Here is a 20385-nt window from a genome sequence, read left to right as displayed (position 1 = left end):
AGGGAGGAAAGACTGGTATGTAGCATGTATAAAGAATAGTGAGAATTGAGTCTTTGAAGGAAGTTAGAGCTAGGTTCTCAAATATCCAGTGAAAGAATTTCCATATTATATATACACACACACACACACACACACACACACACACACACACAAAATTAGGAGCAATAGGCAACAAGTGGATATTTTGAAGAACCACAACAACCTTGTATACCTGAGGTAGGTTGTTTTGGAACTTTGTAGAGCATGGTTGAATAAAGAAGACAGTGAAAAGAGAGAGAACTATTAGGAGACAGTATGATAGCCAAGATCCAGGGTGATGAAGGATTTAATGAATGACTAAAAAGAATAAGATGGACATCAGAGCTGTTATATTGGAAGAATTGATTAAAAAATAAAACCTATCACCCTATTGGATGTGACTGATGAGAAGGAGAAGAGTAACATTGGACTCATGTTTAGAGCCCTTGTGATTGAAGGCATTGAGATACAACCAAAAGAAAAAGGTAAGTTGGAGGTAGAGATGGGTTTGATAAGAGGCAAAACCAAGATGGATTCAAACTTTTCTTTTTACACGTCTAACTAACCTCTCAGATTTTTAACATGGGGAAAAAAAGAGCTGGGGTATGGATAACAATAAAGCACAGAGGAATTGTAGCAGAGTGATATACAGAGGTTGGGAATGATGGCCAGGAGAGGTGTGGCCCAATACTCAAACAATACAGATGAGGTAAGAGTGGGAAATTAGTTAAAACAGTGATTTCTGTTTTTTCCTAACTGCTCACAAGTATCACATTACTTTAGGTTCAAGGTTCCAGGATTCCTTCACTCAGAGCTAACACCCTGTTCTGAGCACCCTTCTATCTTTAAGCTCTTTTTCCAGCTCTAACAAGCAATGATTCCTTTGATCTAAATACCCTTTCATACCCATCTCTTACACCCCAGGCAAAGAAAACTGTTAGCAGAGCCCCTCCAGGATAACCAGCACCACCAATAGTAATGGTTTGTTTTAGAGTGCTCTGAGTTTTTTTTAATCAAACAAGAAGGAGGCATCTAAGTGATGCAGCAAATGAAATGCTAAACCTAGAGTCAGGAAAAATTGAATTCAAAATTTGTCTCATACATCTGGGGAAAGACCCTGGACAGAATCTTTGCCCTCTAACTGCCTAATGGACTCTTCCATAGAACAGGAATAATAGTAATACCAGTAATTGTGAGGGCTGAATTTAAAAATAAATTAATATAATGTGTCTTGTAAACTGTCAGGTGCTAGGTAAATGTTATCTATTAATATTATGACTTACACAGTTCAGCAAGGATTTTCCCCTTCAGAGCAGCACCAGGGAGACTAAGATACTTATTCCTTTCATGCTATCATTTCTGAGAACATACATTCCTTCATTCCTTGTGAAACTGTTTTTAAAAAACCAGGTTAAAAGCTAAAAGGAAACCCATGCTCTTAAAAAGCCTCATTTGAAATAACCTTAGAAAATCAGCCTTGGATGGTGGTTGAACATGTCAGAGCATCCCGAGATACAGTTGCTATGTTGGTTGGTTTTACTGAACTGTTTTCTTTTTTTCTTATTTTCAATCTTTGTTACAAGAGATGGCTCCTTCGGTTGGGTAGTGGGCAAGATTAAATTCAAAAATCAAAGTGATGTGAAATCAAAAAATTTCAATAAAATAAGCTTGTCAAAGCAAACACTCCCATACTAAACTAAATTCTATTCCATTCCTAATCTGAGGTTACTAAAATCTCTTAGTCCTTCTCTCTCTGTCCTTCATTTGCAGATGATATGAAAGCCATGACCCAAGAAAATGGCACCAGAGTGACCGAGTTCATTCTACTGGGATTTGCAGTTCGACAAGAACTGCAGTACATGCTCTTCCTGGTGTTTCTGGTCATCTACATGACATCTCTAGTGGGCAATGTTGGTATGATCCTGCTCATCAAGTGTGATGCTCGTCTTCACACTCCCATGTATTTTTTCCTCCAAAACTTGGCTTTTGCTGATCTCTGTTACACATCTGCTGTCACTCCAAAGATGTTGGTCAACTTCCTGGTCTCAGATAAATCCATCTCATACTCAGGGTGTGTGACACAATTATATGTTTATGGTGTATTTGCCACAATTGAATGTTATCTTCTGGCTGCCATGGCTGTGGATCGTTATGTGGCCATCTGCAACCCTCTCCGTTACCCAGTAGTCATGTCCCAGAGAGCCTGCATTCAGTTGGTCAGTGGATCTTATGTCATGGGTTCCCTGAACACTACCACACATGTAGGCTTTCTCCTTTCTCTGTCTTTCTGCAATTCTAACAAAATCAATCACTTCTTTTGTGACTTGCCCCCAATACTGAGACTTTCCTGTTCCAATATTAATTTTAATATCCTGTTGATCCTGATTTTTGTGGGGTTTAATCTGATAGGCACATTTCTGGCTGTGTTCTTCTCCTACATTTATATCCTGGCTGCCATCTTGAGGATGCCCTCTTCTGCAGGGAGGCACAAAGCCTTCTCTACTTGTGCCTCTCACATGACTGCTGTCACCATGTTCTATGTAACAGCCTGTTACATGTATTTACAGCCTTCTTCCAGAAATTCAGAAGAGAATGATAAAATAGCTTCTGTATTTTATGGTATCTTAATACCCATGCTGAACCCCCTGATCTACAGTCTGAGAAACAAGGAGGTAAAAGAGGCAGTGAAAGTTCTTATGAAAAGTTATTTATGAGTCAGTTCTTACATTCCAGTACAGAGAAATATTCAAACAAAGAGCATTTCTTTTTTTTTTTCTTTAATAGTTAGATACTGGATCAGTTCAGAGAACAGACCATTTTATTGCTTCAATATGTAAATAATAGATCAATATGGAGAGGATGACGAACTACAGTTAAAATTTACAAATATATTCCCTCCTTGGGTATTCTTGATAATATTCTGCAGTCCAACATGGATATCTCTACTTCCCTTTGAGTCACCCATCCCTTTGAGTCTTCAGAATTTTGGTGTTCCAAGATTTATTACCACTCATTACTCTTAACAGAATGTTTTCATTAAGAAGAAAAAATATTTACACTGAGGCAAATTGAAGTTATTATAAATACTAGGTAGTTTTCCACATGCATACAGTCCATATGACGCCTCCCATTCAATTTTGGGCTCATTTGACTGTTTAGATACATTATATTAGTAATTTGTATTGATGTGCTAATTCATGGACTTGCAGTACAAATATATGGCATTGTCTGAACTATAAATATTTATATCACTGTATGAATTGCTAAAGTGATACTTTTTGAGTCATCGGTCAATTTTAATAAGTAATTTTAATGTGGTTGTTGAATCATGTCAGTCATGTCCAATTCTTCATAATCCCATTTGAGTTTTCCTTGAACAGGATACCGGAGTGGTTTGCCATTTCCTTCTCCAGCCTATTTTACAGAAGAATAACTGAGGCATATAGGCTTGTGATTTACCCAGGGTCACACAATTACTGTTTGAGGCCAGATTTGAATTCATGAAAATGAGTCTTCTTGATTTAAAGCCCCATGCTCTACCCACTCAGACACAGCACTCTCATATATGCAAACTAGACCAGTCTGAAGACTTTGTAATTTTCTGGGAATCCTTTTTTCATCTTGTTAGCATGAAAGATATCCTCAACAATAATGATGGACAGCTTTTCAAAACAATTTTCCCCACATGGTGTGCCTGGTTTTGTTTTAATAACTAAAGGATGCTTTAACAAAATTATCTCTGTAGTTGAGTTATCAAAGAATTTTGCATGATCTTTCCTTTTTATGGAAGACAAGGGGGTGGCACTTACTTTCCCTTGAATATCTAATATCTTATGTACACAAATAATCCATTATTCATGTCCCTTTTATTGCCTTTTTGAGTAATAATACTGTCATTTATTTCAGTTATTTGATATTTTTCTCACTTGAAGGTATCTTGAAAGCTAATTGCTGAGTTTCTTAATAATTGGAATAATGGAAATTGGAATTCTTCAAGTCCAGATGCTCTTCCCAATCTTCCTAATGTCATTTTTCCCTGGTACAAATAGCACAACATGTACTAACCTGTTAGTATTCAAAGGTGAATACCTGGAGTAGTCACAGTTTTACTCCATTTCCATTTTAATAACAGAATCCCAATCTGACTTTCATCTGCTCTATGCTTCTCAACCAGCTTGCTGCATATTTAGCTAAACTTAACTGCCAAATTCAGTGACATTTTTGAAAACTTCATCAACTCTGACCTCTCCCCAAACACACTGTTAACCATCTCTCTTCAAATATTCTTGCTCTTTGACTTTGATATCTCTTCCCAGATATACCTTCATCCTGGTTTGTTTTTTTTTGCAAATTATCCATCTTCTGGCCCCAAACTTGGAATTTTTCAAATCTCTATCCTGAGCAATTTTTTTTCAAATGAGTTAACATATTTAAAGTGCTTTGCAAACTTTACCATGTAAATATGAGCAATTTGTAATCAAGAATAACTTATTTTAAAAAGCTGAGCATAATTCTAAGTAAAAATAATATTTAATGAATTGAAAGACTTTTAATTATTTTGGGAAATTGAACATAGATTCAGGAGAAAACATAAATATAAAAGACTAATTAAAAGGGCTGCAATAAGATGAAACTATTTACCTCTTATATGAGAAAATGTTATCTGTACTCTTAAGAATGTTATCATTACAGTTGTTATAATAATCGAATATTATCAATTACAAATTACATTAATTTGAAAGAGCATAAATAATAGAAAGCTTAGGTTGAGTTGAGAATAAGGATTTTTTTTAAAATAAAATTGAATTGAGCACAAGGGGTGATTTTTCAAAATAAAATCGGGCAAAGAGTTAAAATGGAGCTCAAATGAACCATAAATGAAAGAATAGAAGCACATGGATTAGAAGCCACTTCTTATCAGAACTAGGTTAAAGAGGGAATAAAATATAAAATGATATAAAAGTTTTATAAATTTATAAAGAAATAAGAGGGCAAGGGAATAGAATAAGGAAGGGACTTTCAGAAGCATATGTAGATCAAGAAGTAGGAGATTAGAGGAAAATATGAGGAAGGGATTCTTTTTAAAAATATGGCTTAGGGAGGCAGGGGTTAGAAGTAAATCAGATGTATTAGAAGGGGAAGAGTAAAAAGAGGGAGTGAGAAGGATAAAAAGTAAAGAGGATTTATGGAAATATGCAATTAGTAATTATAAATTTGAGTATGGACAGATGAACTCGCTCATAAAATGAAAATAGATAGCAGAATGAATTAAAAATCAGAATCTGACAATATATTGCTTACAAGAAATACATTTTAAAATGAGATATATACGCAGAATTAAAATAAAAGACAAGAATGGAATTTATTTATCTGAGGTTTTAAAAAAGTGTGAATAGCAATCGTGATCTCAAAGTTAAAGTTAAAATAGAGAAATAGAAAAAATACATTGTGATAAAAAGGTACCATCAAAAATGAATATCAATATTAAACTTGTATGCATCAAATGCCATAACATCTAAGTTTTTGAAAGAAAAGTTAAATGAATCACAGATGAAAACATGTGGCCATACTATAATAATGGGGAACTTTAACCTTCTTCTCTCAGAATTTGTTAAGTAAAACCAATAAATAAATAGATAGATAGATAGATAGATTAAAAAGTAGTGGAAGCTTACTCAGTAATTGCTGAATTATGGATTTATTGATTGGACATTTTAAATTAAATCTCTACTATTCCTCTTAAACTTAATATACCCAAAAGAGAACTCTTGTATTTTTTCCACAAACCCATCCATCTCCATATGTCCCTGTTTCTGTCAAGAATACCTCCTCCCTTCCAATCTCTAGGTTTCACCGTCACATTGGAATTCTCAACAACTAATTCTCCATCATTTCATATCTTGGGAAATGAGGTGCCAAATATTATACTTCCTACTTTTACAATATATTCTACATCTCTCCCTTCTTCGTTGGTCCCACACAGGCAGCACCTTAATTCAAACCTTGATCACCTCTCACTTGGGATCTGCTATGATCTCATATTTTCTCTGTTCATCTCCAGATTCTCCTGACTCAAATATATCTTATTTATAATTACCAAAGTTATTTCACTTAAGTATATATAGGACCATGTGATTCCTCTAATCAGCTAAAACTAGGTTTAATTGCCTCTACGACAAAATAAGAACTAGGTGATTTGACCTTAAAAGCATTTTAAATTTAATTTAAATTTAAAAGCAAATTCAATCTGACTTTTACATGATTTTCCAGACTTACTAATAAATTATTCTCCTTCCCATAATCTGCAGTGACTTTTGGGTGTTCCACACATCACACACAGCATCTCATTTTCCATTTCTGTGCATTTGCATGGGTCATGCCTCAAATGCTCTCCCTCCATATCTACTTTGAAGAATTCCATTCTTCCTTAGAGAGTCTGCTCATAATCTATCTTATCCAAAAAGTCAATTCTCCATTATCCTTCCACTCTACCCCTTTGACTAGTTCCCCATAGAAATATCTCACATATCTTTTTTTATATTTAAATGCATATAATTTTGTATATAGAATGGCGCCTATTTCACCTATATCTTTGTATCCCAAGAGTCTAGAACAGTGTTTGGTCCATAGGAAAAGTTTAATAATCTTATTTGACTCGTTAATTGATAGATTACCCATTGCCCAATTCAAACAACACAAGCCTAATTACACACCATTTGATATATTCCAAAGTGATGAATGGCATTTATTTCCCTAGTTCTTCAGAGAGAGAGACAGACACAGAGATACAGAGTCATACAAACAGAGACAGAGAAAAAGATAAAAGTGAAAAGAGGAAGAGCAAGAGACAGATAGTTAAGAGGGAAGAGGTGGTTCCTTCTTGTAAATAATTATACCTAATACTTATAATAAGATTAAGTATTTATACATTTGCCATGATATATCATTTGATCCTCCCCAAAACTCCATAAGATAGGTGCTTTTATTAGGCTGATTTTGCAAACACAGAAATTGAGGCTCAGGTTAAGTGACTTGCCCATAGGTAACAAGAATCTGACGTAGGATTTGAACTGATATATCTTGACACCAAGTTCAGGCCTCTATTGTTCCTCATCAGACTTATACTCGAGTGAATGACATTTAAATCTTAATTTTGTTTCACAGTGGCTGGAACATAGATGATGTTGAGTAAATCTCTGGGTTTTTTTAAGTTTTTTTTTATTCTCAAAACACATGCATAGATAATTTTCAACATTCATCCCTGTAAAATCTTGTATTCCAAATTTTTTCTCCCTCCCTTCCCCACTACCCCCTCACCCAGAAGGCAAGGAATCCAATCCAATATCAAATATGTTCAATTCTTCTACACATATCTCCACAATTATCATGCTGCACAAGAAAAATCTGATCAAAAAGGAAAAAATGAGAAAGAAAACAAAAGCAAACAAATAACAACAAAAAAGTAAAAATATTATTTTGTGATCCACACTCAGTTCCCAGAGTTCTTTCTCTGGGTGTAGATGGCTCTCTTCATCACAAAATCATTGGAACTGGTCTGAATCATCTCATTGTTGAAGAGAGCCATGTCCATCAGAATTGAACATTGTATTATCTTATTGTTGCTGTGTATAATGATCTCCTGGTTCTGCTCATTTCAGTCAGCATCAGTTCATGAAAATATCTCCAGGCCTTTCTGAAATCATCCTGCTGATCCTTTCTTGTAGAACAATAATAATTCATAATTTATTCAGCCATTCTCCAATGTTTCCAGTTCCTTGCCACTACAAAAAGGGCTGCTATAAACATTTTTGCACATGTAGTCCTTCTCCCTTTTTTATGATCCCTTTGGGATACTATTGGATCAAAGTGTATAAACAGTTTGAAAGTTCTTTGGGCATGGTTCCATATTGCTCTCCAGAATAGTTGAATCAGTTCACAACTCCACCAACATTGTATTAGTGTCGCAGTTTTCCCACATCCCCTTTAACCATCATTATCTTTTCCTATCCTCTTAGCCAATCTGAGAGGTATGTAGTGGTAACTCGGAGTTGTCTTTACCCACTTTACCCACTGACCAACTTTAATAACACAAGATATTCCAAAATGAAGAATAGCAAAATTTTTACCAATCTATAAGAGGGAGATAAGGGAGAAGGAAAGAGAGGAAGAGAAAGAGAGAGAGAGGAAGAGGGGAAAATAGAGGGGAAAAGAGAAAGAGAGAGACAGAGATAGAGAGAGAAAGAGAGACAGAGAGAGATGAGGAGGGAAGGAGGGAGAAAAGAAGGATTGTAGGAGTGGAGTCATTATTTTGAAAATAATTATGCCTAATACCTATAAAGACTACATTAAATATTTCTGTAGCATTTTATATTTGTTAAGCACTTGGATTGTTATAGCACTGATTCTCACAAAAACTCCATCACATAGATGCTTTTATTAGCCTCATTTTTCACACAAGGAAACTGAGGCTGGGATTAAGTGACTTGGCCATAGGAATCAAAACTCTGAGATAATGTTCAAACTTATTTATCCTGACTCCAAGCTCTCACCATTGTGCCTCATTAGTCTTACAGTCAAGTGAACAGTACAGAAATCTTGACTTTCCTGCAGAATGAATGGCACATGGAAGATGCTTATTGAATGTTTATTGATGAAGTGATTGATTATTTAGTAGTTATGTGACTATGAATAAATCATCTGAGTCATTTGAAACGAACATTATCTATATGTAAAGTGAAAAATTATCTCTCAGAGGTTTAAAATTATATGCTTTGCAAATTTGGAAGTATCTTTAAGAGAAATATAATTCATAAACATTACTGCAAATTTCCCAAGTAATTGGAAAACAACAGCACTCCTGGCAAGTAAAAAGGAAAGCAGCCACTAATAATTTTTCTCATGATATTTCCTTGTCTTCTGAGACTAAAAATACCTAGGGGAGTGGGTCCTCATGCTATATGGCTGTCATATGTGTACCCATATTTGGAACATTGACAAGAGGTTACATAAGAACTCCAGTGAGCTTAAACCTGATGGGAGCAGGAGAATTTGAAGTGAGATTATTTCCCCTGAAGCCAATCTCCTATTATTCCCAATAATCTGTGTGAATTTGAGAAAATGTCTTAGGAAAGAAGCAGAGCTTGGAAGACCAGGGTCAGAGGGACAGGATTGCTGGTTCCAAGGCTGAACTGGAACCTCTCACTCTCAGCAAAGCCAAAGTGAAAAAGGACTGAGTAGTGGGGTGAGTAGGTAGGACATCTGACTTTCCAAAGTTACTGAATGACCTTCAGAAGGTAGAGATCACTGTCAGGGATCAGACCTTTTTAACATTTAGAACCTCAGTGGCCTTAGAGACCAGCAAGTTCATCCCCTTCATTTCTGGAGAGGAATGATCAGGGATTCCTCTTACACTTTAAAAATCAATAAATCACTTCACGTGTATTATCTCATATGATCTACATAACAGCCCTGGGAGGTGGGACAATCATTCTCCCCATTTTACAGGTGAGGAAGCTGAGAAAGAGCAGAAGCTAAATGACTAAAATAGGCTCTAGTGTCTAGTAAATGTCTAAGGTAGAACTCGAGTTCAAATTTTTCTGACACTAATCCAATATTTGATCCACTCTACTACTCAAATGCCTATAGGAAAATGATACAACATAAGTTTATCTTTCAAATTCATATTACTATCTACGTATTGAGCCACATGAGAAGGCTGTTCTTAATTATCCCTAAAGTTCCTCCCTGCTCTTAATTGAGTCTCTTGTGTACTAATCTAAGCAAGATATTGTGCTTAGAGCTTCAGATACAGATAGAAAGCACATTTTCCTGGTGCTCAAGATATTTGTCTTCTATTCTAACAGGGAAGAAACAGGATATGCCATTAACAGAGAATGATATGGGGAAGTAGTGAGTGATTGTGATGTAAAAGAGACATAAAGAGAGAAGTAGAAAGCAAAAGGATGAGAAACAGAGAAATAGAACAAGAGAAACCAAAAAAACGGTAAAAAAAATAAATAAATAAATAAATAAATAAAAATAAAAATAAAGGAAAATGTCTGGATTTCTGAAAAGGATGACTTCCAAGAGGATGCAGTTTTTCTCACAGAAGCATTGAAGGAACAATTAGAAATCTGAAAAATCAGGTAAGGAAATAGGGCATTCAAGAAAGGAGAAGCTTATTCATATTCAGCAAAGACAGAGAAAGTCAAGCTTACTTTGGAGGAGAGCTGGCTGGCTGGTATGTACCATGAATAAAGAATAGTGAGAACTAAGTCTTTGAAGGAAGTTAGAGCTAAGTCTTCAAATATCCAATGAAAGAGTTTCCATGTTCCATTACTATCAAGAGTAATACTGAACTATTGGATATTCTGGAGAAGCACAGGAGCCTTGTGTGCCTGAGATAGGTTGTTTTGGAATTTTGTGAAGGATGGTTGAATAAGGAAGACAATGAAAAGACAGAGAATTATAGGAAGCAGTATGAGAGCCAAGACTCAGAGTGATGAAGGACTTAATGTTCAGAATGGCTATGTGACTAAAAAGAACAGGATGGACACAAGAGGTGTATTATAGGGTGAACTGACAGAACCTAGCAATCTAATGAATGTGACTAATGAGGGAAGAAGAGTAGCACTGGACTCACATTTAGAGGCCAGGAGATAGAGGGCATTGAGATACCACCAAAAGAAAAAGGTAAGTTGGAAAGGCAGATGGCTTTGATAAGAGGCAGAACCAATATGGAGTCAAATTTTTCTTTTCACAAGTCATTAACTAACCTTTCTGATTTTTAGCCTGGTTAAAAAAAAAAAAAGAACTGGGGTAATGGATAGTAATGAAACAAAGACTAGCTATAGCAAGGTGACAAACTAGATATAATGGCCAAGAGAGGGTTGGCCCAATAGTCAAACAATAGTGGTGAGGTGATGATGGGGCATCAGTTAAAATAGTGATTTCTATAGGCAAACACTATAGATCTGCAATTTAGTTGCATGACCCATGTAGTGAGGGCAGAGAAATATATGGAGCCTCTAGGAAGAAAGGTAGCATGAGCAAGTTGTGAGCATGGGTATAGAGAAGGAGAGGATTGTGGTACATATCTGTAATCCATTACTAAGCTAGACTCAGATTGATGGATCTCTTGAACTCAAGAGCTCTGAGACACTGTAGGGAGAAAATCAATTGGGTGTGCCCAGTAAGGGCTAACACCAATATAATGGACTATGAGAAGCAGTGGGGCTCCAGGCTGCAGGAGGAGAGATAGACTAGCTCAAGTCAGAAATGGAATTACCAGTGATATTGGAAGATGAATTGCCACTGTACCTCCACTCTAGATAGGATAAGGATATTTCATCTCCAAAAGAAAAGGAAGGAAAAGGCAACAGTCACTAGACTAGATATAAAAAGATCTAGACTCTAGTTCTAGTTAAACCAATGGCTCTGAGTAGGGGGATGTTTTAGTATGACCTTAGAGAAATTATGGAAGCTCCTTGTGGTTTCTGTTTTCTCATCTGTTAACACAAAGAGACTTGGCTAAATGATCTCTAAATACACCTTTCACTTCTGACATTCTGAAGCTCCTCACAAGCCTCACACTACTCTAGGTTCAACGTTCCAGGATTCCTTTACTCAGAGCTAACCCCTTGTTCTGAGCACCCTTCTATCTTTGGGCTCATTTTCCAGCTCTACAAATAAATGATTCTTTAGATCTAAATACACTTTCATACTCATCTCTTACACCCCAGGCAAAGAAAACTGTTAGCCAAGCCCTTCCAGGATAACCAGCACTACTGATAGCAATGGTTGTTTTAGGGTTCTCCAAGTTTTTTTTTAATCAAACAAGAAGGAGGCATCTAAGTGATGCAGCAAATGGAATGCTAAACCTAGAGTCAGGAAGTTTTGAATTCAAAATTTGTCTCATGTATCTGGGGAAAGACCCTGGACAGAACATTTGCCCTCTGCCTGCCTAATGGACTCTTCCATAAAATGGAGATAATAGTAATACCAATATCCCTGGAAATTGTGAGGGCTGAATTTAAAAATAAATTAATATAATATGTCATCTAAACTTTCAAGGGCTAGGTAAATGTTATCTATGAATATTATGACTTACACAGTTCAGCAAGGATTTTCCCCTTCAGAGCAACACTAGGGAGACTAAGATACTTATTCCTTTCATGCTGTCATTTCTGAGAACACACATTCCTTCATTCCTTGTGAAACTGTTTTTAAGACTAGGTTTTTAAGACAGGTTAAAAGCTGAAAGAAAACCCATACTCCTAAACTGCTTCATGTGAAGGAACCTTAGAAAATCAGCCTCAGAGTGTGGCTGTAACTGTGAGAGCATCCCAAGACACAGTTGCTATGTTGGTTGGTTTTACTAAACTTCTTTCTTTTTTCCTTGTTTTCAAGCTTTTTTTTTTACAAGAGATGGCTCCTTGGGTTGGGTAGTGGGCAAGGCTAAATTCAAAAATCAAAGTGATGTGAAATCAAAAACATTTCAATAAAATAAGTTTGTTAAAGAAAAACCTCTATTCTAAATTAAGTTCTATTTTATTCCTAATCTGATGTCATTAAATCTTAGTTTTTCTCCTTCTATTCTTCATTTGCAGATGATATAAAAACCATGACCCAAGAAAATGGCACCAAAGTGACAGAGTTCATTCTACTGGGATTTGCAATTCGACAAGAACTGCAGTACATGCTCTTCCTGGTGTTTCTGATCATCTACAATATATCTCTAGGGGCTAATTTTGGTATGATCCTGCTCATCAAGTGTGATGCTCGCCTTCACACTCCCATGTATTTTTTCCTCCAAAATCTGGCTTTTGCTGACCTATGTTACACAACTGCTATCACTCCCAAGATGTTGGTCAACTTCCTGGTCTCAGATAAGTCCATCTCATTCTCAGGGTGTGTGACACAATTATATGTTTATGGTGTATTTGCCACAATTGAATGCTACCTTCTGGCTGCCATGGCTGTAGATCGTTATGTGGCCATCTGTAACCCTCTCCGTTACCCAGTAGTCATGTCCCAGAGAGCCTGCATCCAGTTGGTCACTGGATCTTATGTCATGGGTTGCCTGAATGCTACCACACATGTAGGTTTTCTCCTTTCACTGTCTTTCTGCAATTCTAACAAAATCAATCACTTTTTTTGTGACTTGCCCCCGATGCTGAGCCTTTCCTGTTCTAATATTGATTTTAATATCCTGTTGACCATGATTTTTGTGGGCTTTAACCTGATAAGCACATTTCTGGCAGTGTTCTTCTCTTACATTTACATCCTGGCTGCCATCTTGAGGATGCCCTCTACTGCAGGGAGGCACAAAGCCTTCTCTACTTGTGTCTCTCACATGACTGCTGTTACCATGTTCTATGTAACAGCCTGTTACATGTATTTACAGCCTTCTTCCAGCAAGTCAGAAGAGAATGATAAAGTAGCGTCTGTGTTCTATGGCATCATAATACCCATGTTGAACCCCTTGATCTACAGTCTGAGAAACAAGGAGGTAAAAGAAGCAATGAAAGTTCTTATGAAAAGTTGTTTATGAGTCAGTTCTTATTCCAATTCAGAGAAGCATTCAAACAAAGAGGGTCTCATTTATTTTCTTTAATAGATAGATGTTGGATCAGTTCAGAGAACATCCCATCTCATTGCTTTAATATGTAAATAAGAGATCAACTATGGAGAGTATGACAAACTACACTTAAAATTTATAAATATATTCCTTCCTTGGGTAATCTTGATAATATTCATTCTACAGCCTACTTGAATCCATGGATGTTTCTATTTCTATTGCCCTTTGAGTCACCTATTCATCTGATTCTTCAGAATTTTGGTGTTCCAAGATTTGTTACCATTCATTACTCTTAACAGAATGTTTGCATTAAGAAGAAAAATATTTACACTGAGGCAATTTGAAATCATTAAAAATACTAGGCAGTTTTCCATATGCATAAAGACCATATTACTCCTCCCCTTCAATTTTGGGCTTATTTGACTATTTATATATATTATATTAGTAATTTGTATTGAAGTATTAATTCATGGACTTGTGATACAAATATTTGTCATTGTCTGAGCTATAAATATTTATATCACTCATTTAATTGGTCCTGTATAAATTGCTAAGGTGATCCTTTTTGAGTAGTCAATCCATTTTAATAAGTTGTTTTGATATAGTTGTTATGGAATCATTTCAGTCATGTCCAACTCTTCATAAGCCCATTTGAGTTTTCCTTAACAAGGTCACTGAAGTGGTTTGCTATTTCCTTCTCCAGTCTATTTTACAAAACAATAACTGAGGCAGATAGGCTTAAGTGACTCGCCCAGGATCACACAATTACTGTATAAGGCCAGATTTGAATTCATGAAAATGAGTCTTCTTGATTTAAAGCTCCATGCTCTATTCAATGACACACAGCTAGTCTAAACCATACTCTAGCCAGAAGTCTTTGTAATTTGCAGAGAATCCCTTTTTTTTCTTATCATGACATACTCAGTCATAATGATGGACAGCTTTTCAAAACATTTTCCTCCATGTTGTGTGCCTGATTTAATTTTAATAACTAAAGAATGCTTTAACCAAATTATCTCTGTGGTTGAGTTATCAAAGAATCTTGCATGATCTTTTCCTTTTTATGGAAGACAAGGGGGTGGCACTTAATTCCCCTTGAACATCTTACATCTTGTGCATACAAGTAATTCATTATTCAAGTCCCTTTTATTGCTTTTTGGGGAAATAACACTATTTGTCATTTATTGCAGTCTTGATATTTTCTCTCTTGAAGATATGTTGAAAGCTAATTGCTGAGTACCTTAATAATTTGGTTTGGAATTTGGAAACTGGAATTCTTCAAGTCCAGATGCTCTTCCCAATCTTCCTAGTGCAATTTTTTCCTGGTAAAAATAGCATAACATGTACTAACCTATTAGTATTCAAAGGTCATAATCAAAGGTGATTACTTTGGAGTATTGGCAGTTCTACTTCATTTCCACCTTTAAAACAGAATCACCATCTGACTTTTATATGCTCTTGTTGGAGTATATGGGAGAGCTGTTGTAATACACGGGAGCCACGTGATAGTGGCTGCTGAAGATCCAACCCACACCTGCAGAATGGATCTTCTCTTGTGAGAGGATGATACAAGGAGACTGAGAGGCTGCTGTTCTCTGACCTCTCTGACTGAGGCCATTGCTGATCTCTGATCTTTCTGATTGAGAGGCAGTTGCTGTTCTCTGATCTCTCTGACTGAGAGGTCATTGCATTATCTGATCTCTCTCCTCTTCCCTCTGCCTCCAATTTATCTCATTCCCAGTCTGCAACACCTGTGTCAACAAAGGCTGCCTTACAACTGTTTCAGATGCTATGATCCACAGCTGTGGAGGCTCTCAGAGAATTGACCTGTCCCTTAACATGCTCTATTCTTCTGACCAACTTGCTGCATCATTACCTAAACTTAACTGCCAAATTCAGTGTCATTTTTAAAGGCTTCATTATCTCTGACCTCTACACACACACACTGTTGACCATCTTTCTTGGAAATTCTCTTTTTCTTTGACTTTAATATCTCTTCCCATGTATTCCTTCTTCCTGGATTTTTTTCCCCAAATCATCCATCTTCTGACTCCAAACTTGGAGTGTTTGGAATCTCCATCCTGAGTACTTTTTTTCAAATGAGTTAACATATTAAAATGCTTTGCACACCCTAAACTGTCACATAAATGTGAGTGATTGCTATTATTACTAATTTCAACTCTGCCCTCTCTCAAACCTATATTGCTTCAGAACACAGATCAAATGACATTTTCCTTCATGATACCTTCCTTAATCCTCTACAGCTATTACTGATGATCTCTAACTTCTCTAAGTACTTTCTTTGTATTTATTTGTGTGTTTATGTTATGTCCTTTCAGAGGGTTAAAAGCTCACTATGGCAAGGATACTTTCATTATTGACTTTGGGTCTACTGTGTTTAACACAGTGATTATACATAGTATGGAGTTAATAAATATATGTTGAATTTGAAATTGCCAACATTATAAAGGTCACATCCATTGATGGATTGAGATGCTGTTACAAACATCAGAAACTCACCCAACTTAATTGGCAGAAGTATCTACCAAAGATCTAAACATGTCTTATTTGGGGTTTTTACTAGAAGTTTTAAATTATCTGTGACAGTTCCTTAGGTTTTCTTCAAAGTCAGTTTCTTGAAATTTGCTAACAGAATATCATCTAGTCATTAGGTAACTCAATCACAGGCAAATTTAGAAAATAAGAAGGATTAAGTGAATGTGCAACAGATTTACATTGCTTATGCTTTTGCCATTGTCAAATCATATTTATATATTCATAGAAAAATATTGGTCTCTATTCTAGCAGAAAAAAGGGGGGGTTAGTGGAATTCACCTCTATGTTCTAGATTAAGAAAAAGTGAGTTTTCCTTAAAGAAATATGAAAAGAAGCACAGAATACCATAGTGGAAAAAGAGATCCAAAAATTCAAGGAAGAAAATAACTCCTTGAAAATTAGAATTGGACAAGGAGAAGCTAATGACAGTATAAGACATCATGAAATAATAATAACAAAATAAAAAAATGAAAAACTAGAAGAGAATATAAAATACTAACTTAGAAAAACAACTGATCTAGAAAATGGATTGAATATAGACAATATAAAAATTGTTGGACTACCTGAAAAGTATAATAAAAAAGAGTCAAGATATAATATTGCAAGAAATTATTAAGGAAAATTGCCCTGATGTACTAAAACAAAAAAGGCAAAATAGAAATAGATAAAAATCTATCAAGCACCATCTCACAGATATTTCACAATCAAAATTCAGAGCAACAACACAGCCAACTTTCAAAGTTCCCAGGTTAAGGAGAAAATATTGCAATCAACTAAAAAAATAATGTTGTAAAACTACAGTTGGGATAACAAAAGATTTAATAACTTCTATTTTAAAAGACAAAAGGGTTTGAAGCATTATGTTTTGAAAAGCAAAAGAGCTAGATTTGTAATCAAAAATGACTTATTCAAGAAATCTGAGCATAATTCTAAATAAAAATTATATTTAATGAATTGAAAGACTAAGCATTTGTGTCAAAAAGATCAGATCTCAATGGAGAATTGAACATAGTTTCAAAAGAAACAATATAAACATTAAAAACCAACTAAAGGGGATTTAACAAGATCAACCTATTTACTTCTTATATGAGAAAACGTTATCCATACTCTTAAGAATATTATTATTTCTTGGGTAATTTAAAAGAGCATAAATAATAGAAAGCTTAGATTGAATTAAGAATAGGTATTATTTTTTAATAAAATTGAGTTGAGCACAAGAGATAGTTTTTAAAAATAAAATTGGGCACAGAGGTAAAATGAAGCACAAATGAGACATGAATGAAAAAATGGAAGTAGGGATTCAGGCTGGATTTTTATTCTTATCAGAACTAGGTTAAAGAGGGAATAACATAAAATGACAGAAAAGTTTTCTAAATTTATAAAGAAATAGGAGGGCAAGGGGACACAATAAAGGAAGAACTTTCAGAAGAGTATGTAGATCAATAAGTAGGAGGGTAAGGGGAAAATGAGGAAGGGATTCATTTTAAAAGTATGAATTAGGAAGGCAGTGATAGAACTAAATCAGATGTGTTTGCAGGGAAAGGGTAAAAAAAGAGAATGAGAAGAATAAAAAATAAATAGAATAGAGGGAAATATTAAGTAGTAATTATAAATTTTAGTGTGTGGGGATTGAACTCACTAATAAAATGAAAATAGCAGAATGAATTAAAAATCAGATTCCAACAATATATTGTTTATATCATAACAAAATAACAAAAATAATATTATTATATTCATAGATACAGAAAAAACTTTTGATGGAATACAAGACTCATCCCTGTTTAAATACACATACACATACGCCTGTGTGTGCACGTGCACGCATGCACACACACACACACACACACATATATAAAAGAATAGGTATAAATAGATTTTTTTCTTAGAATGATAAAAAGCATTTATCTAAAACCATCAGCAAGCATTATTAGTAATGACTATAAGTCAAAAGCCTTTCAAGTAAGATCAGGAGGAAAAAAAGGATGCCCATTGCCACCATTATTATTTAATTTTATATTAGACATGCTAGCAATAACAATGAGAGAAGAAAACAAAATTGACAGAATCAGAATGGGCAATGAGTTAATGATATTGTCTCTTTTTGTAAATGATATACTTGGAAAACACTAAATATCCAATTAAAAAGTTAGTGAAAACAATTTTAGCAATGTGTCCAGATATGAAATAAACCCATCAGTTTCTATAAGTCACCAACAAAGCCATGCAAGAAAACAGTAAGAGAAACTCCATTTAAAATAAGTTAGACAGTATAAAATACTTGGGAGTATCCCTACGAAAACAACCCCAGTAACTACATCAACATAACGATAAAATATTTGATACTGATTAAATAAAATATAAAAAATAAAGAATAAATGTAAATATAAAATTAAAACAACATATTGGAAATTGCTCATGAATAGACAGAGGTAATATGATTAAAGAAGATTGTATAAATAAATCAGTTTATATAAAGCTATGTCAATCCAATTAAATTATAAAAAATATTGTTTTACTGAGCTAGAAAATAAAAACAAAATACATTTGGAAAATCAAAAGGTCAAGAAAATCAAAGGAACTAATTTTAAAATCATAAAGGACAGATGTTTAGCAGTAGCAGAAATTATCAAAACTATCTGCTACTGGCTAAGAAACAGAAAGGCAAATCAGTAAAACAGAGAAGAAATACAATGCACAACAGAAAATAATTATAGTAATTATATTTGACAAGTGTAGAGATTTAATGTTTTGGAGTAAAAATTCATTATGTGTTTTTCTAAGTGATGAAAAAGCTGGAAAGCTATCTGACAGAAAATGAGCATAGACTAATATTTTAAACTTTTTACCAAGAAAAGCTCAAAATGGACACATAAGGTAGATATAAAGAATCATATCATTTTAAAAAATAGAACATGGGATATATTACCTATTAGACTTATGGAGAGAACAATTAATGAATAAATGAGATACAGAGAACATGTTAGATTGAAAATGGATAATTTTGATTACATTAACTATAAAAGGTTTTGTATAAATAAAATCAATATAGCCAAGATTAAAAGAAAACTGGGAGAAAAATTTTAGATAAAGTTTGGTGGATAAATGTCTCATATCCCAAATATATAAATGTATTAGAAATATGAATCATTTCCCAATAGATAAATGGTCAAAAACTATGAACAGGCAATTTCTATATGAATAAATCAAAATTCTATACAAAATTATCTAAATTAGTATCAATTAGAGAAATAAAAATTAAAACAAATTTGACATTTTTTTATAACTGTAAGACTGATTAAAATAATAGAAGGGAAAAGCAACAAATGTTGGAGGGGATATGGAAAAATAAATAACCAAATTAACTAAAAAAGACACATAAAGAAAGTTGCTATCCATATCTATAGAAAAAACTGATAAATACAAGTAAATTTACTATGGTTTTACATGTATATATACATACTTTGTTTAAAAATATCCTTCTCTAGGGCAAATCTTCTTAAAGTATGAGTTGAGACCACATATGAGGTCACAATAATGAATGGGGAGATCATGAAATTTTAATTTCTTGTCCTATGTGTATTTATTTATTAGTTTTAATAAATTATATCTATTATTATAATTTGTTTAGTTATTTTATATTCCTGTATACGCAGGGCTACATAAAATTTTCTCAGGAAAAAAGGTTCACAAATGAAAAAAGTTAAAAAAGTCCTGCTAGGACAAGATGGGAAAGGAAAAAGAAAAAAAATTTTAAATGCACAGTAGAGAACAAAAGTAAACTTAGAACAAAGAATAAAAAAGCAAGTTAGCTTTGGAAATGATGTGCAGTATTTGTTACATAATTTTTCAAAAACAATAAATTATGAAATGAAAATTTATGTTTGTATAATGAATCCTCTTTTATGATATACTGCTTATATGGATTTTTTTTTGGTATTTAACTTAAAAATGAATTATAAATTTCAAAAGAAAGTAAAGAAATCCTGGGTCTACAACTTAGGACCTATGTGGATTTAGATAATTATGGGTTTCAGTTTCTTCATCTGTAAAATGAGGGGACTGAAGTAAATTAAATGCATTTCCTTTCAGCTCTAAAATTGTGATTCTGTGTCTCTATATGCTTTAAGTAGAAACTCTCAGTCTTTCTTAGGTATACGATTCTGGGCAAATAATTTAATTTCTCTGAGATTCTCACAAATCTCTTTCTGTCTCTTTAAGCTGCAAGGATATCT

The 20385-nt window shown here is 34.3% G+C and overlaps 2 protein-coding genes across 2 annotated transcripts; both read left to right on the top strand.

Moving 5' to 3' along the window:
* The first annotated feature begins 1802 nt into the window (after positions 1 to 1802).
* LOC100928405 (putative olfactory receptor 5AK3) lies at positions 1803 to 2732 on the top strand. The gene has a single exon (XM_031943102.1). It carries the CDS (start codon positions 1803 to 1805, stop codon positions 2730 to 2732), a length of 930 nt encoding a protein of 309 aa, XP_031798962.1.
* Positions 2733 to 12640: 9908 nt separating this feature from the next.
* Positions 12641 to 13570, top strand: LOC100928403 (putative olfactory receptor 5AK3). The gene has a single exon (XM_003773868.1). It carries the CDS (start codon positions 12641 to 12643, stop codon positions 13568 to 13570), a length of 930 nt encoding a protein of 309 aa, XP_003773916.1.
* The last annotated feature ends 6815 nt before the right edge of the window (positions 13571 to 20385 follow it).

The sequence above is a fragment of the Sarcophilus harrisii genome, chromosome 6 (assembly GCF_902635505.1).
Source record: "Sarcophilus harrisii chromosome 6, mSarHar1.11, whole genome shotgun sequence".
NCBI classification, from domain to species: Eukaryota; Metazoa; Chordata; class Mammalia; order Dasyuromorphia; family Dasyuridae; genus Sarcophilus; species Sarcophilus harrisii.
Note: the sequence above shows the minus strand (reverse complement) of the source record. Positions and strands in the feature narration are given on the sequence as shown.

Coding starts and splice junctions, on each gene's coding strand:
- LOC100928405 (XM_031943102.1), top strand. CDS start 1,803: ATGACCCAAGAAAATGGCACCAGAGTGACCGAGTTCATTCTACTGGGA.
- LOC100928403 (XM_003773868.1), top strand. CDS start 12,641: ATGACCCAAGAAAATGGCACCAAAGTGACAGAGTTCATTCTACTGGGA.